General features: G+C 47.5%; 2 protein-coding genes and 1 non-coding gene across 3 annotated transcripts in view; all 3 read right to left on the bottom strand.

Moving 5' to 3' along the window:
* Window positions 1–64: 64 nt before the first annotated feature.
* Window positions 65–2,383, bottom strand: LOC135808826 (alpha-N-acetylgalactosaminidase-like). The gene is made up of 2 exons (XM_065322054.1): window positions 1,157–2,383; window positions 65–683 (listed from the first exon to the last, which is right to left on the bottom strand). The coding sequence occupies exons 1-2, from the start codon at window positions 2,249–2,251 to the stop codon at window positions 528–530; spliced, it is 1,251 nt and encodes a 416-aa protein (XP_065178126.1). The 5' UTR covers window positions 2,252–2,383; the 3' UTR covers window positions 65–527.
* A 1,266-nt stretch (window positions 2,384–3,649) lies between these two features.
* The window catches only part of LOC135808824 (uncharacterized), a 31,029-nt gene continuing 18,037 nt past the window's right edge, over window positions 3,650–16,641 (bottom strand). Inside the window, exons 14-21 of the mRNA XM_065322053.1 lie at window positions 15,290–15,364; window positions 13,478–13,534; window positions 12,943–13,108; window positions 11,963–12,222; window positions 8,874–8,979; window positions 7,663–7,981; window positions 6,408–7,135; window positions 3,650–5,601 (exon numbers count right to left, since the gene is read on the bottom strand). Of these exons, the coding sequence (XP_065178125.1) occupies window positions 4,358–5,601; window positions 6,408–7,135; window positions 7,663–7,981; window positions 8,874–8,979; window positions 11,963–12,222; window positions 12,943–13,108; window positions 13,478–13,534; window positions 15,290–15,364 (2,955 nt within the window). The 3' untranslated portion in view covers window positions 3,650–4,357. The remainder of the gene's footprint in view (window positions 5,602–6,407; window positions 7,136–7,662; window positions 7,982–8,873; window positions 8,980–11,962; window positions 12,223–12,942; window positions 13,109–13,477; window positions 13,535–15,289; window positions 15,365–16,641) is intronic.
* Window positions 16,156–16,275, bottom strand: Trnal-caa (transfer RNA leucine (anticodon CAA)). Its single transcript has 2 exons — window positions 16,238–16,275; window positions 16,156–16,201 (listed from the first exon to the last, which is right to left on the bottom strand). It is a non-coding gene; the product is annotated as a tRNA-Leu (tRNA).

The raw sequence follows: 16,641 nt of genomic DNA, 5'->3' as shown, positions 1-16,641 counted from the left end.
CGTTACAACTCCACGTAACTTTCCTCGCCATCATCCCCTATCCAAACCAATGAGGTCAGCCATGAACCACAGCAAGTCTCTATTTTTGATTTCACCTACTCTTACGAAAGAATATCTTCATTATGAAATTTAGAATTTTGACAAACACGTTTTTCTCATTTCTCTCTTCCAAAATACTGTGGCATTATACTTCGAATAGAATTAATAATCCTCGATACAAGAGAGATTGGAAGCTTTGTCACAGCTCTGAGTTTCACGTATTACTACGATCATCAGGCAACTGATGGCTCCAAAACGGGCGGCATGAACTAATTCTCGATAAAATAGAGACAATGCAGCGGGTATGGAGATACACTCGTACTGCACTGCTAAGAGCAAAAGTTGGGTGTACCGCAAGTCAGCTTGTAATTGTACTGAAGTACGTGCAGATTTAATATATTTTTTGCCAGTCCAAATGTTGTGAAAAATTAACAACCCCAGCAAAAAGAAGAAAAATATGATTGCAAACCCAGGGATGAGTAGGACACTTAGAGTGCATTGTCACCGGCCTTCACTGTCAACTTGAGCATGACCACACCACCCGATGGGTTGACGAACGTAGAGTAGAAGCCAGTGAACGTTCCCTTGTCCTGGTGCTCGTAGAGATCACGGACGGACACATGGGCCGTGGCCGGTAAACCCACCTGAAACGGGAAAAGCGTGAAACAATTCCTCATTATCACGAACAGAAATATGCTAGAAAAGACAGCTAGGTTTATTGCCGGCCTCTAGCAGTCAAGTAAGAGAGTCCTTGGTTTGGGTCCTGCTGGTGACAGTCAATTTTTTTCTTCAGACGTTTCCCGTTTTCAACTCCCTCGAACTTTTGAATTGTATTCATCTTGTTTGGATCGGCAGGAATATTTTAGGTCACGAGTCTTGGAAATGGCGCCGCTCAAATTTAAGTTTGTCTGTCATACCCTGCATTGTGAAGATGGAATGGCTATGAGAGTAACCACAGTATGATCAGAGCATCACCTAGCTGAATACCAATTTCTCTGCTATAGTACCCTGTAGCTGGGATCAAGTTATAAAGAGATTGATTTGTTCCGTGAACTACAACGCATCACCTTGTAACGCTTTCCTCTGTGTAATTTACGCCGGACATGCTTGTACGTACCTTATCAAACTCCACGGCGATGGTCCTATGCATTCCACCCGTGCTGCGATTCCACAGGATCACGGCCACAGATTTGTCCTGCAGTGGCTTGCACCAGACCTCAGTGCCGCCAGACTGGGACACGCGATAGCCCTGCACACCCAGCGGATCCTGATTGATAGCCAACACCTCCTCGTTCTGCAGGATGGTCTTAGCTTCGTCGGAGATGGCGCGCAGGTCGTTGGACATGAACAGCGGCGATGCCATTAGACACCAGAATGCAAACTGAGCCTTGCTCTGCTCAAAGCTCAGCGAAAAATCGCCGACAATCAGCATGTCCGGATCGTTCCAGTTTCCGGGGCCAGCGATCTTGCCGAACGCTTCATAGTTCTTCGGATCGCCATAGTAGTCGATGATAGTGTACACGCTCTGCCAGGAGTCCTGAATGTCATTGAAGTTCCGCCAGATGTTGCAATATTGCGCAACAAGCGTATAGTTGATAGGAGTTCCTGTGACCCGCTCGTAGTCTGGCCAGCTGCAAGAGTAGAGAATCGGCCGGCCGGTTTTGTTCAGCGCTATGCCAATTTCCGGATAAGCAGCATTCATTTTCGATACTTTTGCGTAGCAGCCGTCCATTTTGAGCATATCCACTTCCCACGAGGCAAACGTTTGGGCGTCCGTTGTGATGTGGCCAAGCGTCCCGGGGTATCCACCACATGTGTAATTACCGTAGTCCTCATAAATACCAAGCTTAACTCCCATCTTGGCCAGCTCCTCTGCAAGCCATTTAATACCGTGAGGAAATCTCTCAGGATCAGCCACCAAGCGACCCTCAGCATCTCTCTGTTTTGTTGGCCAACAATCATCAATATTCACTCTGTCATAGCCCAATTTCGTCCAGCCGTCCTCACTGAGTCGCTTACCCATGTCCAGAAACAGCTTTTCACTGATACAATTGTCCGGGTCATCTTTGCAATCCAGGTCGCATCTGAAGCGTTCCCAAGCCAGCCATCCCATGGGAGGTGTGCGGGCCAAACCGTTGTTCAATGAAACCGCTAAACCAGTGAAGGTAGCGGCGAGCATGACCACCACACAATACCTAAGCGTTGCCTGCATCTTGATCAATGTCGTCCAAGACAATTTCTAGTAACGAATTTGTAGTAGTCCTGGCCTAAAATGTTTCTTTGGACAGAACTAAAACTATTTTACTTTTAGCAGCTTCTAAGTACGAAGTAGTGGTTGCGACCTCGTGTGGGGAGCTTCTAAGTAGTTAGTTCTATTATAATTCTGCGCCAGACTGTACTTTTCTTCGGTCTAGACTGGACTAGACTGTACTGTACTGTCTGTAGTCGAGCACGTAGCTGTTACGATGTTACATGTACAAGCAAAAACCACGCCATCGCCCAAAAGGCATCACGTGCCACACACATCGTCGACAAAAACTACGATCATCTCAGACATCTGATCTTGCATCTACACTACACTGTGACCATGGTGACACAATCTTTTCATTGTTGGCACCGCGTGCCGTTCTTCAGCATGCTAGCATGCATCATGAGCATGCAGCCAGTTCGTGCTCTGCTTCATCTCCATAAAATAATTAAAATGCCCCAAAAACTAGTACAGTAGTAGTATGAGGGAATCTTTCAAATCCTGGGTTGTGGCGTTCGTGGATCACTGCCACTGTCCTGATTTGCAATGGCTGGTCTTGGACGGTCCCATCGCTGGCACAACATGACAATCATTAGCCGGTGCAATGTACTGTCACTTTTATTCATGTGCAAGTTTGTGGTCAGTGCAACTTACTTATATTATATACAACTCATATTCACACATGCGCATGCACAGTACACACACAAACACACACACACACACACACACACACACACACGCACATGTGCGCACGCACGCCACACACACACACGCACACACCGGCACACACCACGCACACACACCGGCACACACACACACACACACACACACACACGCACACACACCGGCACACACACACACACACACACACACACACACACACACACACACACACACACACACACACACACACACACACACACACACACATATGGAAATGAGTAGTGCATCATGGTTTAATGATAAATTGATAATCAGTATATGACAGTATAGTCGCTATGCACTACTCAATAATATTGAGTAGAATAATGTTATTATTCTGGGCAGGAGCACACATGCCCTTCTTCATAGGAGCACAGATGCTTTCTTACTGGTACATTATCAAGAATCCATAACCATGACTACCCTGCATTTCCAGTGGAGTATGCAACCTTGCTAGTGGCATCATCTTACCGACATTCTCTATCGGTAGCTATCACCGTACACACTGGACAATACAGTGAGTACATCAAGTGACCAAGACCTACAGACTACAGTATTGTGTAGGTACTAGGTGTGCATTGTGGCTACATGTATATGTAGTATGGTAACAGTACCACACGCCGTAGTACAAGGTATGCATGTGTCACCACCAGGGCAGGCTGAAACGAACACACATTCTCATCACCACCAACAGAATTGCACAATCAGAACATAACCACTAGTATACTATAGCCATGATCCAGCATGGCATACAGTCCCAATCTCAAAACATGCAGCACTATCGTTTAAAATTATTTGAATAGCATGTTAAAATAGCCAAAACCCTAGCTGAACCAAGTATCAAAAATAGAAAGGCAAGCACGGTGACTTGCCATGAACCGTGCTTGCCTTGCTTTAAAAAAAAATACTTCAGTATAATATGAATGCTCAATCTCATTGCTACAAGGTTTTGGCCTCATTTCTCTCTGTGCTGCGTTCCTGAGTTCACAAAAGACTACACAGCACAGGTCGTGTTTTCTCTGCAGATTGCATATGAGCTCCAAAAGCAGCAGCGATTCTGACTGGAGTATGCCTTATAAAATCATCGGGTTAAACAATGTCTCAACAGTATAAGAACAGCAGTGTTACACTGGCGGACAAGTTCCTTAGTTACTTAGAGCTAGCAATAATTGAAATTGTGAGTAGATCTGGGCTGGGAGCAAGTACCACATACCTGACACGTGCATGTACGTTGAGTCAGGATGCAGAAGCACAGAGAGTAGAATACTTGCCACATGATTGTTGCTGGCATCTAGGCTCGGTCTGCGAACTTTCTTTATTTCAACAGAAGAGGGCAGCAGTAGGCAACACTGGTGGTCACTGCAGTTCTCAACACAAGCTTTCCATCTCGTCAAGTAATTCCTGCAGAGATGTGCGCTTCTCCAGGATCTTCTCCTTCACTTCGACCGAGACACCATCGTCGGAAGTCAATTCACTCTCGATGCCACGCAGCTCTTGCTGCAGCCGTTTTTTGTTCTCCTCCACAAACTCATGCGGCTGTTGCAGTGCTTCCCAGTCGATGACAGTGGAACCACGTCTTGTTCTCTGATAGCGAGACAGGTCGAAAGGCTGCGACGCCACTCGACTGCCCAATTCAGGAGCAGCTGCAAGTGCAGTGTGTGGCAGCCGCGGCATGACACCTATCTTTCTGTGAACGCCTGGTGCACTGGCAGCCTGGTTTCTACCACTGTCAGCTTCAATGGCAGCAGGTTCAACTCTGCTACCGTTCTGCTCTTGGGAACTACCTGATCCGTTTGCGTCTCCTTCGAACACTTCATTCAAGCTACCCATCAGACTTACGTTGTCCATATCACTTTCATTGCTGCTAGAGCCTGGCATGGAAACAATCAGCGGATCATGATCTAAATCCTCGCTCAGCGAAGCCGAAGACGTGGACTCCAAGCGCCGCACTTCGGAGCTTGGCGAACTGACGGGACAACCGGCTGGGAAGAAATCACTGCATGACAGGGATCTGCGGCGCATTCTACGGGCAGGCAGCTGTGGTACGGCTAGCCTCTCCACTTTATCTGACTCCTTCTCTTTATTTTCTTTGATATCCTCTTTGGCACTGTCAATATCTTCTTCCTCGTCTTCTTCCTCTTCATTTACTTGACTGGAGAGTGCAAGCAAACCCGGCAGGTTGCTGTCTGTGACGTCATTGATAATGACACTCTCACGGCGGGTCATCCTGGTAGGGAATGCAATCTTCTTGAAGAGACCCTTCTTGCTAGGTTGTGATGGCGCTCGGCTCAGCGCGTGCTTCTTACTGGAAGCCATGAGTTCTGCTGGGTTCGCGCTGCTTACCGTGGAACTTCGCAATCGGAACTTCTTCCTCGTGCGGACCTTGCCCTGTGGCTTTTGTTGGCCAGAAGCTGTAGTTTGTGTGTTTTCAGAAATGTCCAATGGCGAGACGTTTGTTGACTGTGGCTGGTTGTCGGTGCCGCCATCAGGCTTGTCTTTACATATCGATCGTTCCTGTTGCTGAATGCGAGCAAACAGATGCTCATAGTATCTCTCCAGGTAGTTCTTGCAAATGTCGGAGCGAACATCACAGATAGGTGAGGTGCGGCGTTCTGAAACATGCGAGAGCAATGCAAAGAGAAACTGGTATAAGTATGAGCGCATTGAAACATGATAAGAGGAGTTTGGGAAATTTTCCTCTTCTGCGCTGATTGCTGAAGTATAACTTTTCAGATTGGGAATTAAATTTTTTTCTCCCCCTCACTTTCTCTCTGTCTCTGTCTCTGTCTCTCTCTCTCTCTCTCTCTCTCTCTCTCTCTCTCTCTCTCTCTCTCTCTCTCTCTCTCTCTCTCTCTCTCTCTCTCTCTCTCTCTCTCTCTCTCTCTCTCTCTCTTTCTCTCTCTCCTTTCTCTCTCTCCTTTCTCTCTCTCCCTTTTCTATCTCTCTCTCTCTCTCTTCTCTCTCTTTTCTCCCTCTCTCGCTCTCACTTGCGCAGTGATGGATCATTCTCTTGTGGGGATAGTGCTTTTGCCATTCATTTCTTACTATGCACAACTAACTGAGTTTGCAGTCTGAGCACTCTGGAAAGGCACACCCAGGCCTGGTTTAAATCAGTCCGGTGACTCTGGGATACTGGTATTTGTTCTCACTGATACCAGGTTCTGCCTCAATTCCCCCTGCTGTGCGGACCAGCCCGCAGAGAATGAAAAACTTTTAAAAGTTCATCATGAAACAGTACTGCCGCAGATTGAGTGGCATTGGAGCCATTACTAAAGTATTTTTCAAGTCCCCACTTTGATTCTTTTCAGTCAGCTACAAGAACAGGTTAGGACCACGCATCAAACATTTCAGGCAGTGAGCATAACCAATGTATGAGTAAAGGCGTCACCACAGTTCTAACTCAGCAATGACAGCTTACTTCTTCGTGACTGCAAGCGCACAGCTCTCTCCAGCAGGTTTGACTCTTCGCCAGCCAAAGCATCTACTGACGTTGCCGACGTGTCACGTGATAAACTAGGTGTAGTTGTTTCACTCGACGGCTTGCTCGGTGGCTCGCTTGGAGGTTGACTCCCGGGCGGTGAACGTGAGCCACTCAGAGCGTCGTGGATGACCATGGACGTGTTGGACAGCTTGCGTCCCATTGCCTTGGTTGGCGGTGAGCCAAAGTCTTGCAGGTTAATGTCAGCACTGCGTGGCCGGCGGGGCATCAGTGATAGTACATCGAAGGAATTGCGATCAATGCTTGCACCGCCGCCACTACCAGTACCGGGTGCTGCAAGCTCCTGGAGCTCAATGGCAGTCATGCTGCTACAGCGCTTGACATTGCGTTTCACCTTCGGACGTGGAGTGACCTTGCCCTTGTTTAGGGGTTGATCGCCCGTGCTGCGTCTTAGCTGATGGCTGTGCGTGCCAAACAAAGGACTAGACGAGCCTTTCCTCGGCGCATGTTCCACTCTGAAGCGGTACGCTGAGTCACGGCAAGCATCGGCAATTAAGCCTTTCGGGTCTAGCTTCACTAAAGGCAGCGTGCTGAGCAGACCATTGCGTCCAGCACCGGCCACACGCATTGACAGCTCTTCCGGCTGAAGCACGTCATCTTTGGGAATGGAGCGGTTCAAGTGATCAGCGACTCTCTTCATCACATCTCTGCACGCACAGCCAAGCACCACAGAGAACAGAAAGATGTAAACGTCTATCACTATCATCGAATACAAAGCCAGTGTTCAATACTGTTTATAAATTATACCGGCTTCAGTAATACTGAGGCGGAATCCTCCTGGACAAAGATATTCATTCCATGCTTGCTAAGCGATGGCTACTAGGGAAGCTCGGCGGCTAGCCAACCCACCACAATGTAATCAAGAAGGAAAGACAGAACCATATGGACGCTACCTGCTGCTTCATATCTATTTCCTCCCCATCCATCATTTTTGTACTCCCATCCATCACTTTTGTACTCCCTATCCCTCGCATCCGGTCACATTCATCCCCTCCCCCCCCCTTCCTATGTTTTTTTATCCTCATCATGGTATACTTTCCTTGTCCCCCTCACCCCTCCCCTCACCCACACCCGGGCCCTCACCCACACGCACACACTCCCAGGTCCACACAGCTACATGTACACGTACGTGGGCATCATGCAAGGACTACTAGTATGTATCTGTGTTGGTTACCTGCACGTTGCATTCTCAGGCAAAGAAAGCTGCAGTTCCATTAGCCGACAGCCAATCAGCTCTTCGCTATTCTCGGACTCTGGACCATCTAGAAAGCTGCTGCATGACACAAGCGCAGTAACAGGTATGGTTGGCGGCGTGGTTGCGGTCGAAGTTCCGTCACTCACGTCCGCAGGCTTGCCCTGCGACAAGGGCGGTGGCTCTGTGTTGCTCTGCGGCCAGCTTGGCGTGTCACGGATGTACAGCTCACTGCTGTCATTACACTTTGTCCACTGTTCAACAAGCTGCAGTGGGCAGTCGTTGTCGGAGAAGATTTGCTCTGCAGAAGGGTGGAGCACAAGTGTGAAAGAAGAAGACCAGAGGGAATTGTCAATATTCTTTGTACCCAGTGGCGTACCGGGGGGGGGGGGGGGGGTGCTTTGGGTGCTCAAGCACCCCCCCCCCCTCAAATTTTTCGACATAGGCCAACGTGATGTACCCATGCCACTAAAAGTACCATAACTTTGCGACCGATTTTCCGATTTACGCAAATGACGGCCCATTGGAAAGGCCTTGAGCAACGCTATTCATGGAGATGTGATTGAATTTGATATTCAGAGAACTATATTGTGCTTAAACTCTGAAAGAAGAAATAAAAATGTTCATAAACCAGACTTTTGAATGCGATTTTTGGTGGCACAACTATCAGATTTTGTTAGAAGCTTGGAGCACTCCCCTTATTCCATTCCGGATCCTGCGTACGCCCCTGGTACCGATAGCTGAGTTGTCATGTAAGTACATGTCCTGGACACAGCGTTATCCCATAGCATATCACTGATATCTACTAACCACTGGTACCACGCTGCACAACACATGTCATGGGGAAAGCCCACGGAGAGCAAAGGGTGCTTCACTGTAGAGTTGCAGAAAGCAGGCCGGCTTGTACTGTGGTTGCCGGTCCACTTTTAGTGAAAAGTGCCCAGAACGGAGCCGCAATGATTTGCAGCCAAGGTTTCCAAAATATTCCAAGGATACCCCCCCCCCCCCCACACACACACACACTCTTCAGCCAGACCACCCAATTCCACACACACACCATGTAGGAGCCCAGTGAGAATTGCAACATACGACAACACATCACAGAACACACAGACGTACAGAACACACAGACGTACAGAACACACAGACGTACAGAACACACAGACGTCCTACACTGCAGCCATCGTATTTACCTAATCCGTCCACTGCAGCCAGCAGTGTGAATTGTCTTGCGTGAAGGCTAACCGAGCATCCCATCTTGTCCAAAGCTGCTGCGATGATGTTCTTGCCTGTACAAGTCTGCGGCACAGAAATATAGTCACAGTGACAGAAGACTCAGAAGTACACTAATGGAAGTGAGAACAATAGGAAAGTGTGTAATGGTGTGTTTGGCCTGCCAGAGACGTGGCCACAATGTACCAATGCAGTTATGTACACAGGTCTTGGCTGCACAGGTTCTTACCTCTGTTGGTCAACTTACCCTGTGTCTCAATAATACTGAGTACAAGATAATGGTACATGACTAGAATGTGTCAGCGAATGCTTGAGAGCGAGCTTATTAAAGACTAGTTGGACTCCGGGAGGGCCCTGTTTGACTGGCTAGATCATAATGTTCACGTGTCCATGTACTACCAGGGGCGTAGGCAGGGGGGGGGGGGGTGCTTTGGGCGCCAAAGCACCCCCCCCCCTCCAATATTTCGACCATGGGTCTGGCTTGGCATGCATTGTATGATCAAACAACCGCGAGTCGCGCGACTGCCCTCAGCTCAGCCCAGACTGGGTGCATGCTACGTAGATCTGCGAGTACTGCATTGTACTACACGTGCTTGCACTTTTCCGTTGCAGTCAGTGTGCAAGTATCCATGCAGCCGCGTAGCGCGTGGTCCGGCCCTGTGCTACCTACACAGCTAGCGCTATCGCTAACTGTAGCTGACCAAGCGCTACGCGGCTGTAACTGTCAGAACCAAGGCGAAAAGGTTTCATCACTATTACCAAGAGTCCATAACCCAAGAGTATGCAACTGTGATTATGGGTGCATGCGCGGCGCGCTGCCTTCATTACGTAACTTGCCTTCATCACGCTCTGAAAGCATGCATTCAAACTCTCAATTTCTTGCACGAGCCCATCCGTTTTTGCTCGATTCGTTCCAGTACCTACGCAATCTCTGAATTCTGGCGCGTGAACTCCAGTTCCGTACGAAAGTTCATTTCAAACTAGAGGGAAAGTGCGGTGTTTGATTTTCCGCAGTGCGCGGACTGCAGCTGAATGATGTAATGAAGGCAGCGCGCCGCGCGGTTGGTCCATAGAAAAGAGATCACAGTTGCATACTCTTGGGTTATGGACTCTTGCTATTACTATTACCAAGAGTACATAACCAAGAGTGTGCAACTGCCTGCACAACCTCTATGCTGTGCTGCGACGGCAGAACTTCACATCACGTGACATGGTTCAAAAGGTTATGCTGGCAAACAGTGCAAAGTGACCACAAGAGAGTTGTACCCAAAGCTGGGCTGCGTACAACCCAGTATCTATCATGCACTAGAGTGCACGGGTTCATCACGTGATGTGAAGTTCTGCCGTCGCAGACCCCATAGCTGGAGTTGCACACTCTTGGGTTATGTACTCTTGCTATTACTGTACATCAATCATCATGGTACATGACAGATAGATGTATGGTTCACTGGTTTCGGTGCCTTGTCTCTGCTGTTTTCCGGGCGGCAACTGCGCTTACAAACTCATACCAGATTACAGCCAGCGCGGAGCGCTTTGTTTGGTTTGAGTCCTGTTGCATATCAGAGTCCCGGCTTTGTCCTCTTGCTTTTGGTTGAAAAACTTGGAAGTTTCCAAATTGTTGAAAGGTTAGTCATATTATTTTGATCGACGACGATGTCCTTGCTCCAGTATTTCAGCAAAGCGAAGCGGAAAAAGGTAGACGTGGTAGAGAGTTCTGACTCTGAAACTGTTGGACCTGGAGACTCCGAGTCCGAGTCGAGTGCCCAAATTCCTTCTCCCAGTATTCCGTGTCTGCAGCTCAGTCACCAGTCACCTGCATACTATCAATTTTGCTTGCTCTAAATACATCATTAGTATCGGATATCTACTCCCAAACTATCACTTTAATAATAGCATAGTATACAGTACACTAGCTGTCCCCAGAAGAAGCCCAAATTTTTATTGAATGTTTTCGCTCTATTCACATCATGACGATACATAGAAAACAGTTGACAATGCAATGCAAATGTGTAATTATATAGATTGTTGGAATGGGAAGCTGGAGAATGGGAAGCTGGAGACATTCATAAATATGATAATACATAAATTCAAGGTGAACACCGCACTAGCATGCATATACAATATGCATATATACAGGTGAATGAACGCAGGTCATTTTGACTGTGGAGTCGGTGTGGATTGCACTACACCTGTCAAAATGTCAAGCACTGTCTAGAAAAAATCATGATAGGAAACGTCTTGGAGAGCGCATCGGAAGGGCTCTCCGATCGATGTTACTGCTCGGAGGAGAAACGAAGACTGAGCGGCTCTGTCACCCCAGTCATACAGACGAATCGACGATGGCATCAAGGAATCCAGAAACAATGCAGCACAGCAAGATCCTGATGCTGAAGGATCGTGTTCAAGCAATCGAGAAGTCACAACAAGAACAGTCGGTACGATTGATCGCATGAACATATTTGAAGCCCAGCGCAAAACGAAACTTCCACAGGGAACGTTTGACTCCTGGCTTCAGAAGTAGCAGCTGAATTTGATGTCTACAAAAAAATTATCTTCTCTCTCTCTCTCTCTCTCTCTCTCTCTCTGTCGCTCTCCATCTCCCCATCTTTCTCTCCAAGTGTTGACCTTAATATTTAAATGTGGATGGTATTGCGCAAGTCCTGGGGAATTGTATTAGCTGCATTTTGACATACATATCATATAATGGGATCCATATATGGTCACGCAGAGCAAACCTCACGCGGTGGTGGCAAACAGTAAGTGCGTATATCCATGCATTATGCATTGTGCACACGTTACATGCGCCGAACTACTGGTGCACAAGCAACACCGGCCTGCAACATGGGAAAAGCATACTGACCAATCCATCACAACACATGCGTACCCTACCACTTACTTACTTACTTACTTACTAGCCACCAACTGGTGATTGGACAGCCAAAACAACTGCTGCTTTGACTGTCCATTCACTAGCACAACTATGTTATCTGTTATTCCATGTACAGGAATAAGCAGAGCGCTAGTATTGATCCTATACTGCTTAGCTTACTCTGTCCAATGCCAGCAGAATGTCGTGCTCCGTGCCATTGTGACTGACATGCACCATGACAGGCCGCACGCCCGTACCCAGGTTGACCATGGACAGGGAGCGACGTCGCTGCACCGCCGTGCTGACGTGAGAGTGAAGGAACAGAGACGGCGAGCCGCCCAGTGAGCTGCCATGGCGACCGCTGGTGCACGGTGTCAGTGTGATGTGCCGGTAACCTTGGCGCCAGCCCCGGTACGGGATAATGGCCTTCGCCGTACGAGCTGAAAGCACACAGAAAGGAGAGAACGCTTAGCGCTAAGTTTCATGGCAGCTTGCATCCCACTGACTGTGCTGTTATTCTTCCGTGTACTAGTCACTGAGGGAGTATTTCTTAAACAAGTTTGATACTAGCACCCTCTAACATGACTACAGTCATATGCCACTCTTGCTTAACACAAGTACACAGGTGACTGTGACCTGCTTTTAGTGTCCATTCAAGGGATCAGGCAACCGTGCTGTCCATTCAAGGGATCAGGCAACCGTGCTGTCCATTCAAGGGATCAGGCAACCGTGCTGTCCATTCAAGGGATCAGGCAACCGTGCTGTCCATTCAAGGGATCAGGCAACCGTGCTGTCCATTCAAGGGATCAGGCAACCGTGCTGTCCATTCAAGGGATCAGGCAACCGTGCTGTCCATTCAAGGGATCAGGCAATCGTGCTCTTTGAACATAGGCAGTCTCCAGAATCACCATGGTGGCATTCGCACATTCAAACGATTCCGTTCTAGAGAACAGCAGCCGCACCGTGCTGACCAAGTGGTCACTGAGAGCAGGTGCTCACTGCACCAGGGTTCACCTGTACTCCTCGGCATGACATAGACACATAGATACAGCCACTGGTCAATGGCTTTTCCTTTGGATACGTGTGTACACGTACATCCGGAATTCTTATTCTCACTATTCGTCTCGTTCACCAAATGCACTAAGCCGGTTTCCACTCACTGGGACTTTGCAGTTCATCGTGGATGGATATATGAATGGCTGCAAGTTCGGGGGCGCTGATCATCACTTCTACGCTTCCTTCGCGTGCTGTCCAGGTGGAGAAGGACTCTGCTTGTCGAGCCTGGCCACTGTAGACCTTCTTGCAGTCCTCAGTGATGCCATACACCTGCAAAAGGCAAAGGAGAAAAGGGTAGCAATAGAAGCAAGATCAGTACAGATTCATGTTGGTACTGATTTCCATCCACTTTCTGCTTGGTGCGAATCACATTGCCTCTCCCCTCCTCCACCCCATCTACCGACTTTTCTGATTGTGTTGCTGTATGTTCAAAACAACATCCACGGCGCTGCATCCCGGCTTCCTCCAAGCCTCAGTAAGAAGCATGGGATAAGCAATATCCAAACAAACATCTAACTTGATGTCCCAGTGGACAGCTGGGTATGAGCAAGCTGATGTAGAGCAGAGTGTACTGCTGCTGCTGTATGATATCCTCCAACAGTTATGCCGGGTATGCTACTCAAGTAGTTATGGACACACCTCAACTTCGACGATAGGATTGGCACTTGTGGGTAGAAGCATCTGTGCTGATAGAACCTGCAAATAGGCACCAAATGTAGATTCGACAGAATATTCACAACCAGTACATTACTACATGCGTTAAGTCCTGTAAACCTCACCAAAGCCTAGCAGTTGGTCAGCTAGTCGTGGAGTTGTGCACTCCGGAGTCCGTATTTCCAACCCATTCAGTGAGTTTATGGTCAACTCGGTCTATTCTTTTGTGAGTGGAGCAACACGCTGCCACACTTAGGCGAGACCAAAAAAATACAGATTCCCGGGCCCTCCCGCACCAAAATCGAGCCAAAGGCAATTTTTTTAACAGTTCGTGTTATTAAGGCGATACATAGTATAAGCGAAGCAGACATTACGAAATGATGAATGAGAATACATGTATCAAAATTGATGTTCCTAATCGATTTTCTTGAGACTATCATCAGGGAAAAATCGTCTCACAATAGAAGATGCGGAGAAACAAACTACTTATAGGTCTATAGGATAGTGGGAAGTATACAAGGTGAGGTGTGAAAAAAAACTAACGTGGGAGAGAAGACGAAAGAAAGAAGAAGATGTGAGAGTGTTCCAACGGTGTGAGCTACTACAAAAGGTGAGTGAAATGAAGGCGTGGAAGCAGGTGAATGTGATAGAGTGAGGAACTGTGAGGTGTAGATGACGATTCATGCTTCACTGTTTTGTGCCGTGGCCGTAGGTTTCGTGAACTTTTAAAAGGTATTAGAAGCTGTTCTCATCCGTAAACACAATCCTAATCTATGCATTCAGAAAGAAAATGTCACAAAACTGAGACTCTTCACCTAGCAGTCACACACATATTCATTCGCATACACCTACACCTCACAGTTCCTCACTCTATCACATTCACCTGCTTCCACGCCTTCATTTCACTCACCTTTTGTAGTAGCTCACACCGTCGGAACACTCTCGCATCTTTTCTTCTTCTTTCTTTCGTCTTCTCTCCCACGTTAGTTTTTTTACACCTCCCCTCATATACTTCCCACTATCCTATAGACCTATAAGTAGTTCGTTTCTCCGCATAGCTTCTATTGTGAGATGATTTTTCCCAGATGATAGTCTCAAGAAAATCGATTAGGAACATCAATTTTGACACATGTATTCTCATTCATCATTTCGTAATGTCCGCTTCGCTTATACTATTTATCGCCTTAATAATGTTATTGTCTCCTCGTCGCCAGTTCGTGTTATGTACAGTACTGATCGTGCGAGTAGATCTGTGACATGGTGTCACACAAACCTGGGCTTGTACGGCTCCCTGGTGTACGACTCAGGGCTGTCGTTGGCCGAAATACAAAAGAAATAGTACGGGTACCGGTAAACCACGTACCATGTACCTGTCGTCTGTAAAAAACTTATAAAATAAATACCGGAAAATACTGAAAAAAAAGTTCAGCATGCCATGCATACACACATCGGAAAAAATAAAAAAATAAAAATTCGCCCGCCCGCACCAATTTCAGATGGGTCCTGCCCGGGAATCTCGATTTTATTTTGGTCTCGCCTTACTGTACTAGCTACGGCGGGGGCAACTAAAATCCAACCCCTGATTTTTCGTGCTCGAATGCAGCACCGATTCTAGCTGTCTCTATTCGGTAGTGTAGGAGTACAAGCGCGCGCTTGGTTTTCGGAATGTGAGTGCACCGAGCAGGGGTCGGATTTTAGCTGCCATCACTGTGTGTGTGCGTGCGTGCGCGTACGTGTGTGTGTGTGTGTGTGTGTGTGTGTGTGTGTATGTGTAGAGCAACACACTGCTATACTTACTGTGATGGCTATGCGTATGGGACTCTCCGTCAGCGAAGGCGGCGGTAAGAAAGGTGTGGACGGCGGCCGCAGCGCCTGCATCACAACATCGACAACGACAGGGTACAGGTATACAGCACATAGTCAGTAACCATGGTAAACATGTCTGACATTTATGTACAGAAGTGTGATTTGAAAAGAGATATGACACCAGCAAAAACATGGGTTTCGGGCTAAAGGTATTACTATTTTACCTAATCTGGATCACATGCCACCTACAAACAAAACAAAAAGAGAACTTGGCCACACTGTTTGTGTGATGTGATAGCATTGCAAGGGGCCAGGAATTAAAAACGCCTCGCGGATATTTTTTTTAATTATTTGAAAACGACAGAGTGTGTTACCACGATGCCGTATACGGGGATTTCTGCGTGGTTGTCTGATCTAAAACCCATGATATTAAAAATGGCTTTTCGATACCTGACTTGTCAGAATCGTTCAGGGAGTCATAAAAGTTGCATGCATGGTGGCGTGGGCCTTCTCTTTTCTCGGACTAGACACACAAGCCCTTCTCCCTCCTCGCTACTTGCAGTATTCGTCACATACTGCGCTGGATCCAGTTCTAGCCAAAAACATACCGCTAATACAGGGCATTGTTTGCCAATGATGCAGCGGGTGTCGTGAACAAGATATACATGCACATGTAGTTTTAGCAAGCGTCCATGTGTGACACATACATGCTAACAAGTAAAGAAAATGGTCTAAATATTACACAATCATGGTTGAAAAACTTTGATGTCCGAAATTGAAGGTGGGCTGCTGCCTAAACTTGGCCACCTCAGTCCCAATTTTGTTACGCGAATGCGCACAAAATGCAAAAAAAGATCTGTCAGAAGTGGGATTCGAACCCACGCCCACATACGTGGACCAGAAGGCTCCAATCTGCATTGACTGCAGAAGGTACAAGACCTTGAGTCTGGCGCCTTAGACCGCTCGGCCATCCTGACATCTCTGACATTTGAAACTCACACCCAGTTGAAAGTACAAACTGTTTCAAGTGTCAAGCACATAGAATCCAGGATTGTGCCATGCCATGATTATTTTGACGAATCAGAGAAACATGGGAATGCTTGTGCGGGAGATCGCAGGTTTCGAGTCCATGAGTACAGAGTGTAGTGCGGGCTGGTCACGTAAAGAAAGCAGTGTGTGTCGTGTACTGGCCCCTAATCACTGGTGCATACTGTTAGCTGTGGACTCTTGGTTTAATGTATCGTGCACACTTAGGGTGCATCCTCATTTTCTGCTGGTTCTTCGAGAAACGTCACTCAGTGGGAGATGAAGAAAAAAAGGAAGAATGAAAGAACGGATCTCAC

This window comes from Sycon ciliatum, chromosome 2 (genome assembly GCF_964019385.1).
Source record: "Sycon ciliatum chromosome 2, ocSycCili1.1, whole genome shotgun sequence".
Classification (NCBI taxonomy): domain Eukaryota; kingdom Metazoa; phylum Porifera; class Calcarea; order Leucosolenida; family Sycettidae; genus Sycon; species Sycon ciliatum.
The sequence above is the reverse complement of the archived record's forward strand: the minus strand, read 5'-3'. Positions and strand labels throughout refer to the sequence as shown.

What these genes read in the sequence shown, in the direction of transcription:
- LOC135808826 (XM_065322054.1), bottom strand. Translation starts at nt 2,251, where the DNA reads ATGCAGGCAACGCTTAGGTATTGTGTGGTGGTCATGCTCGCCGCTACC. An exon ending in TCGCCGTGGAGTTTGATAAG is followed by an intron (nt 684 to 1,156) that starts GTACGTACAAGC and finishes TTCCCGTTTCAG; the next exon opens with GTGGGTTTACCGGCCACGGC.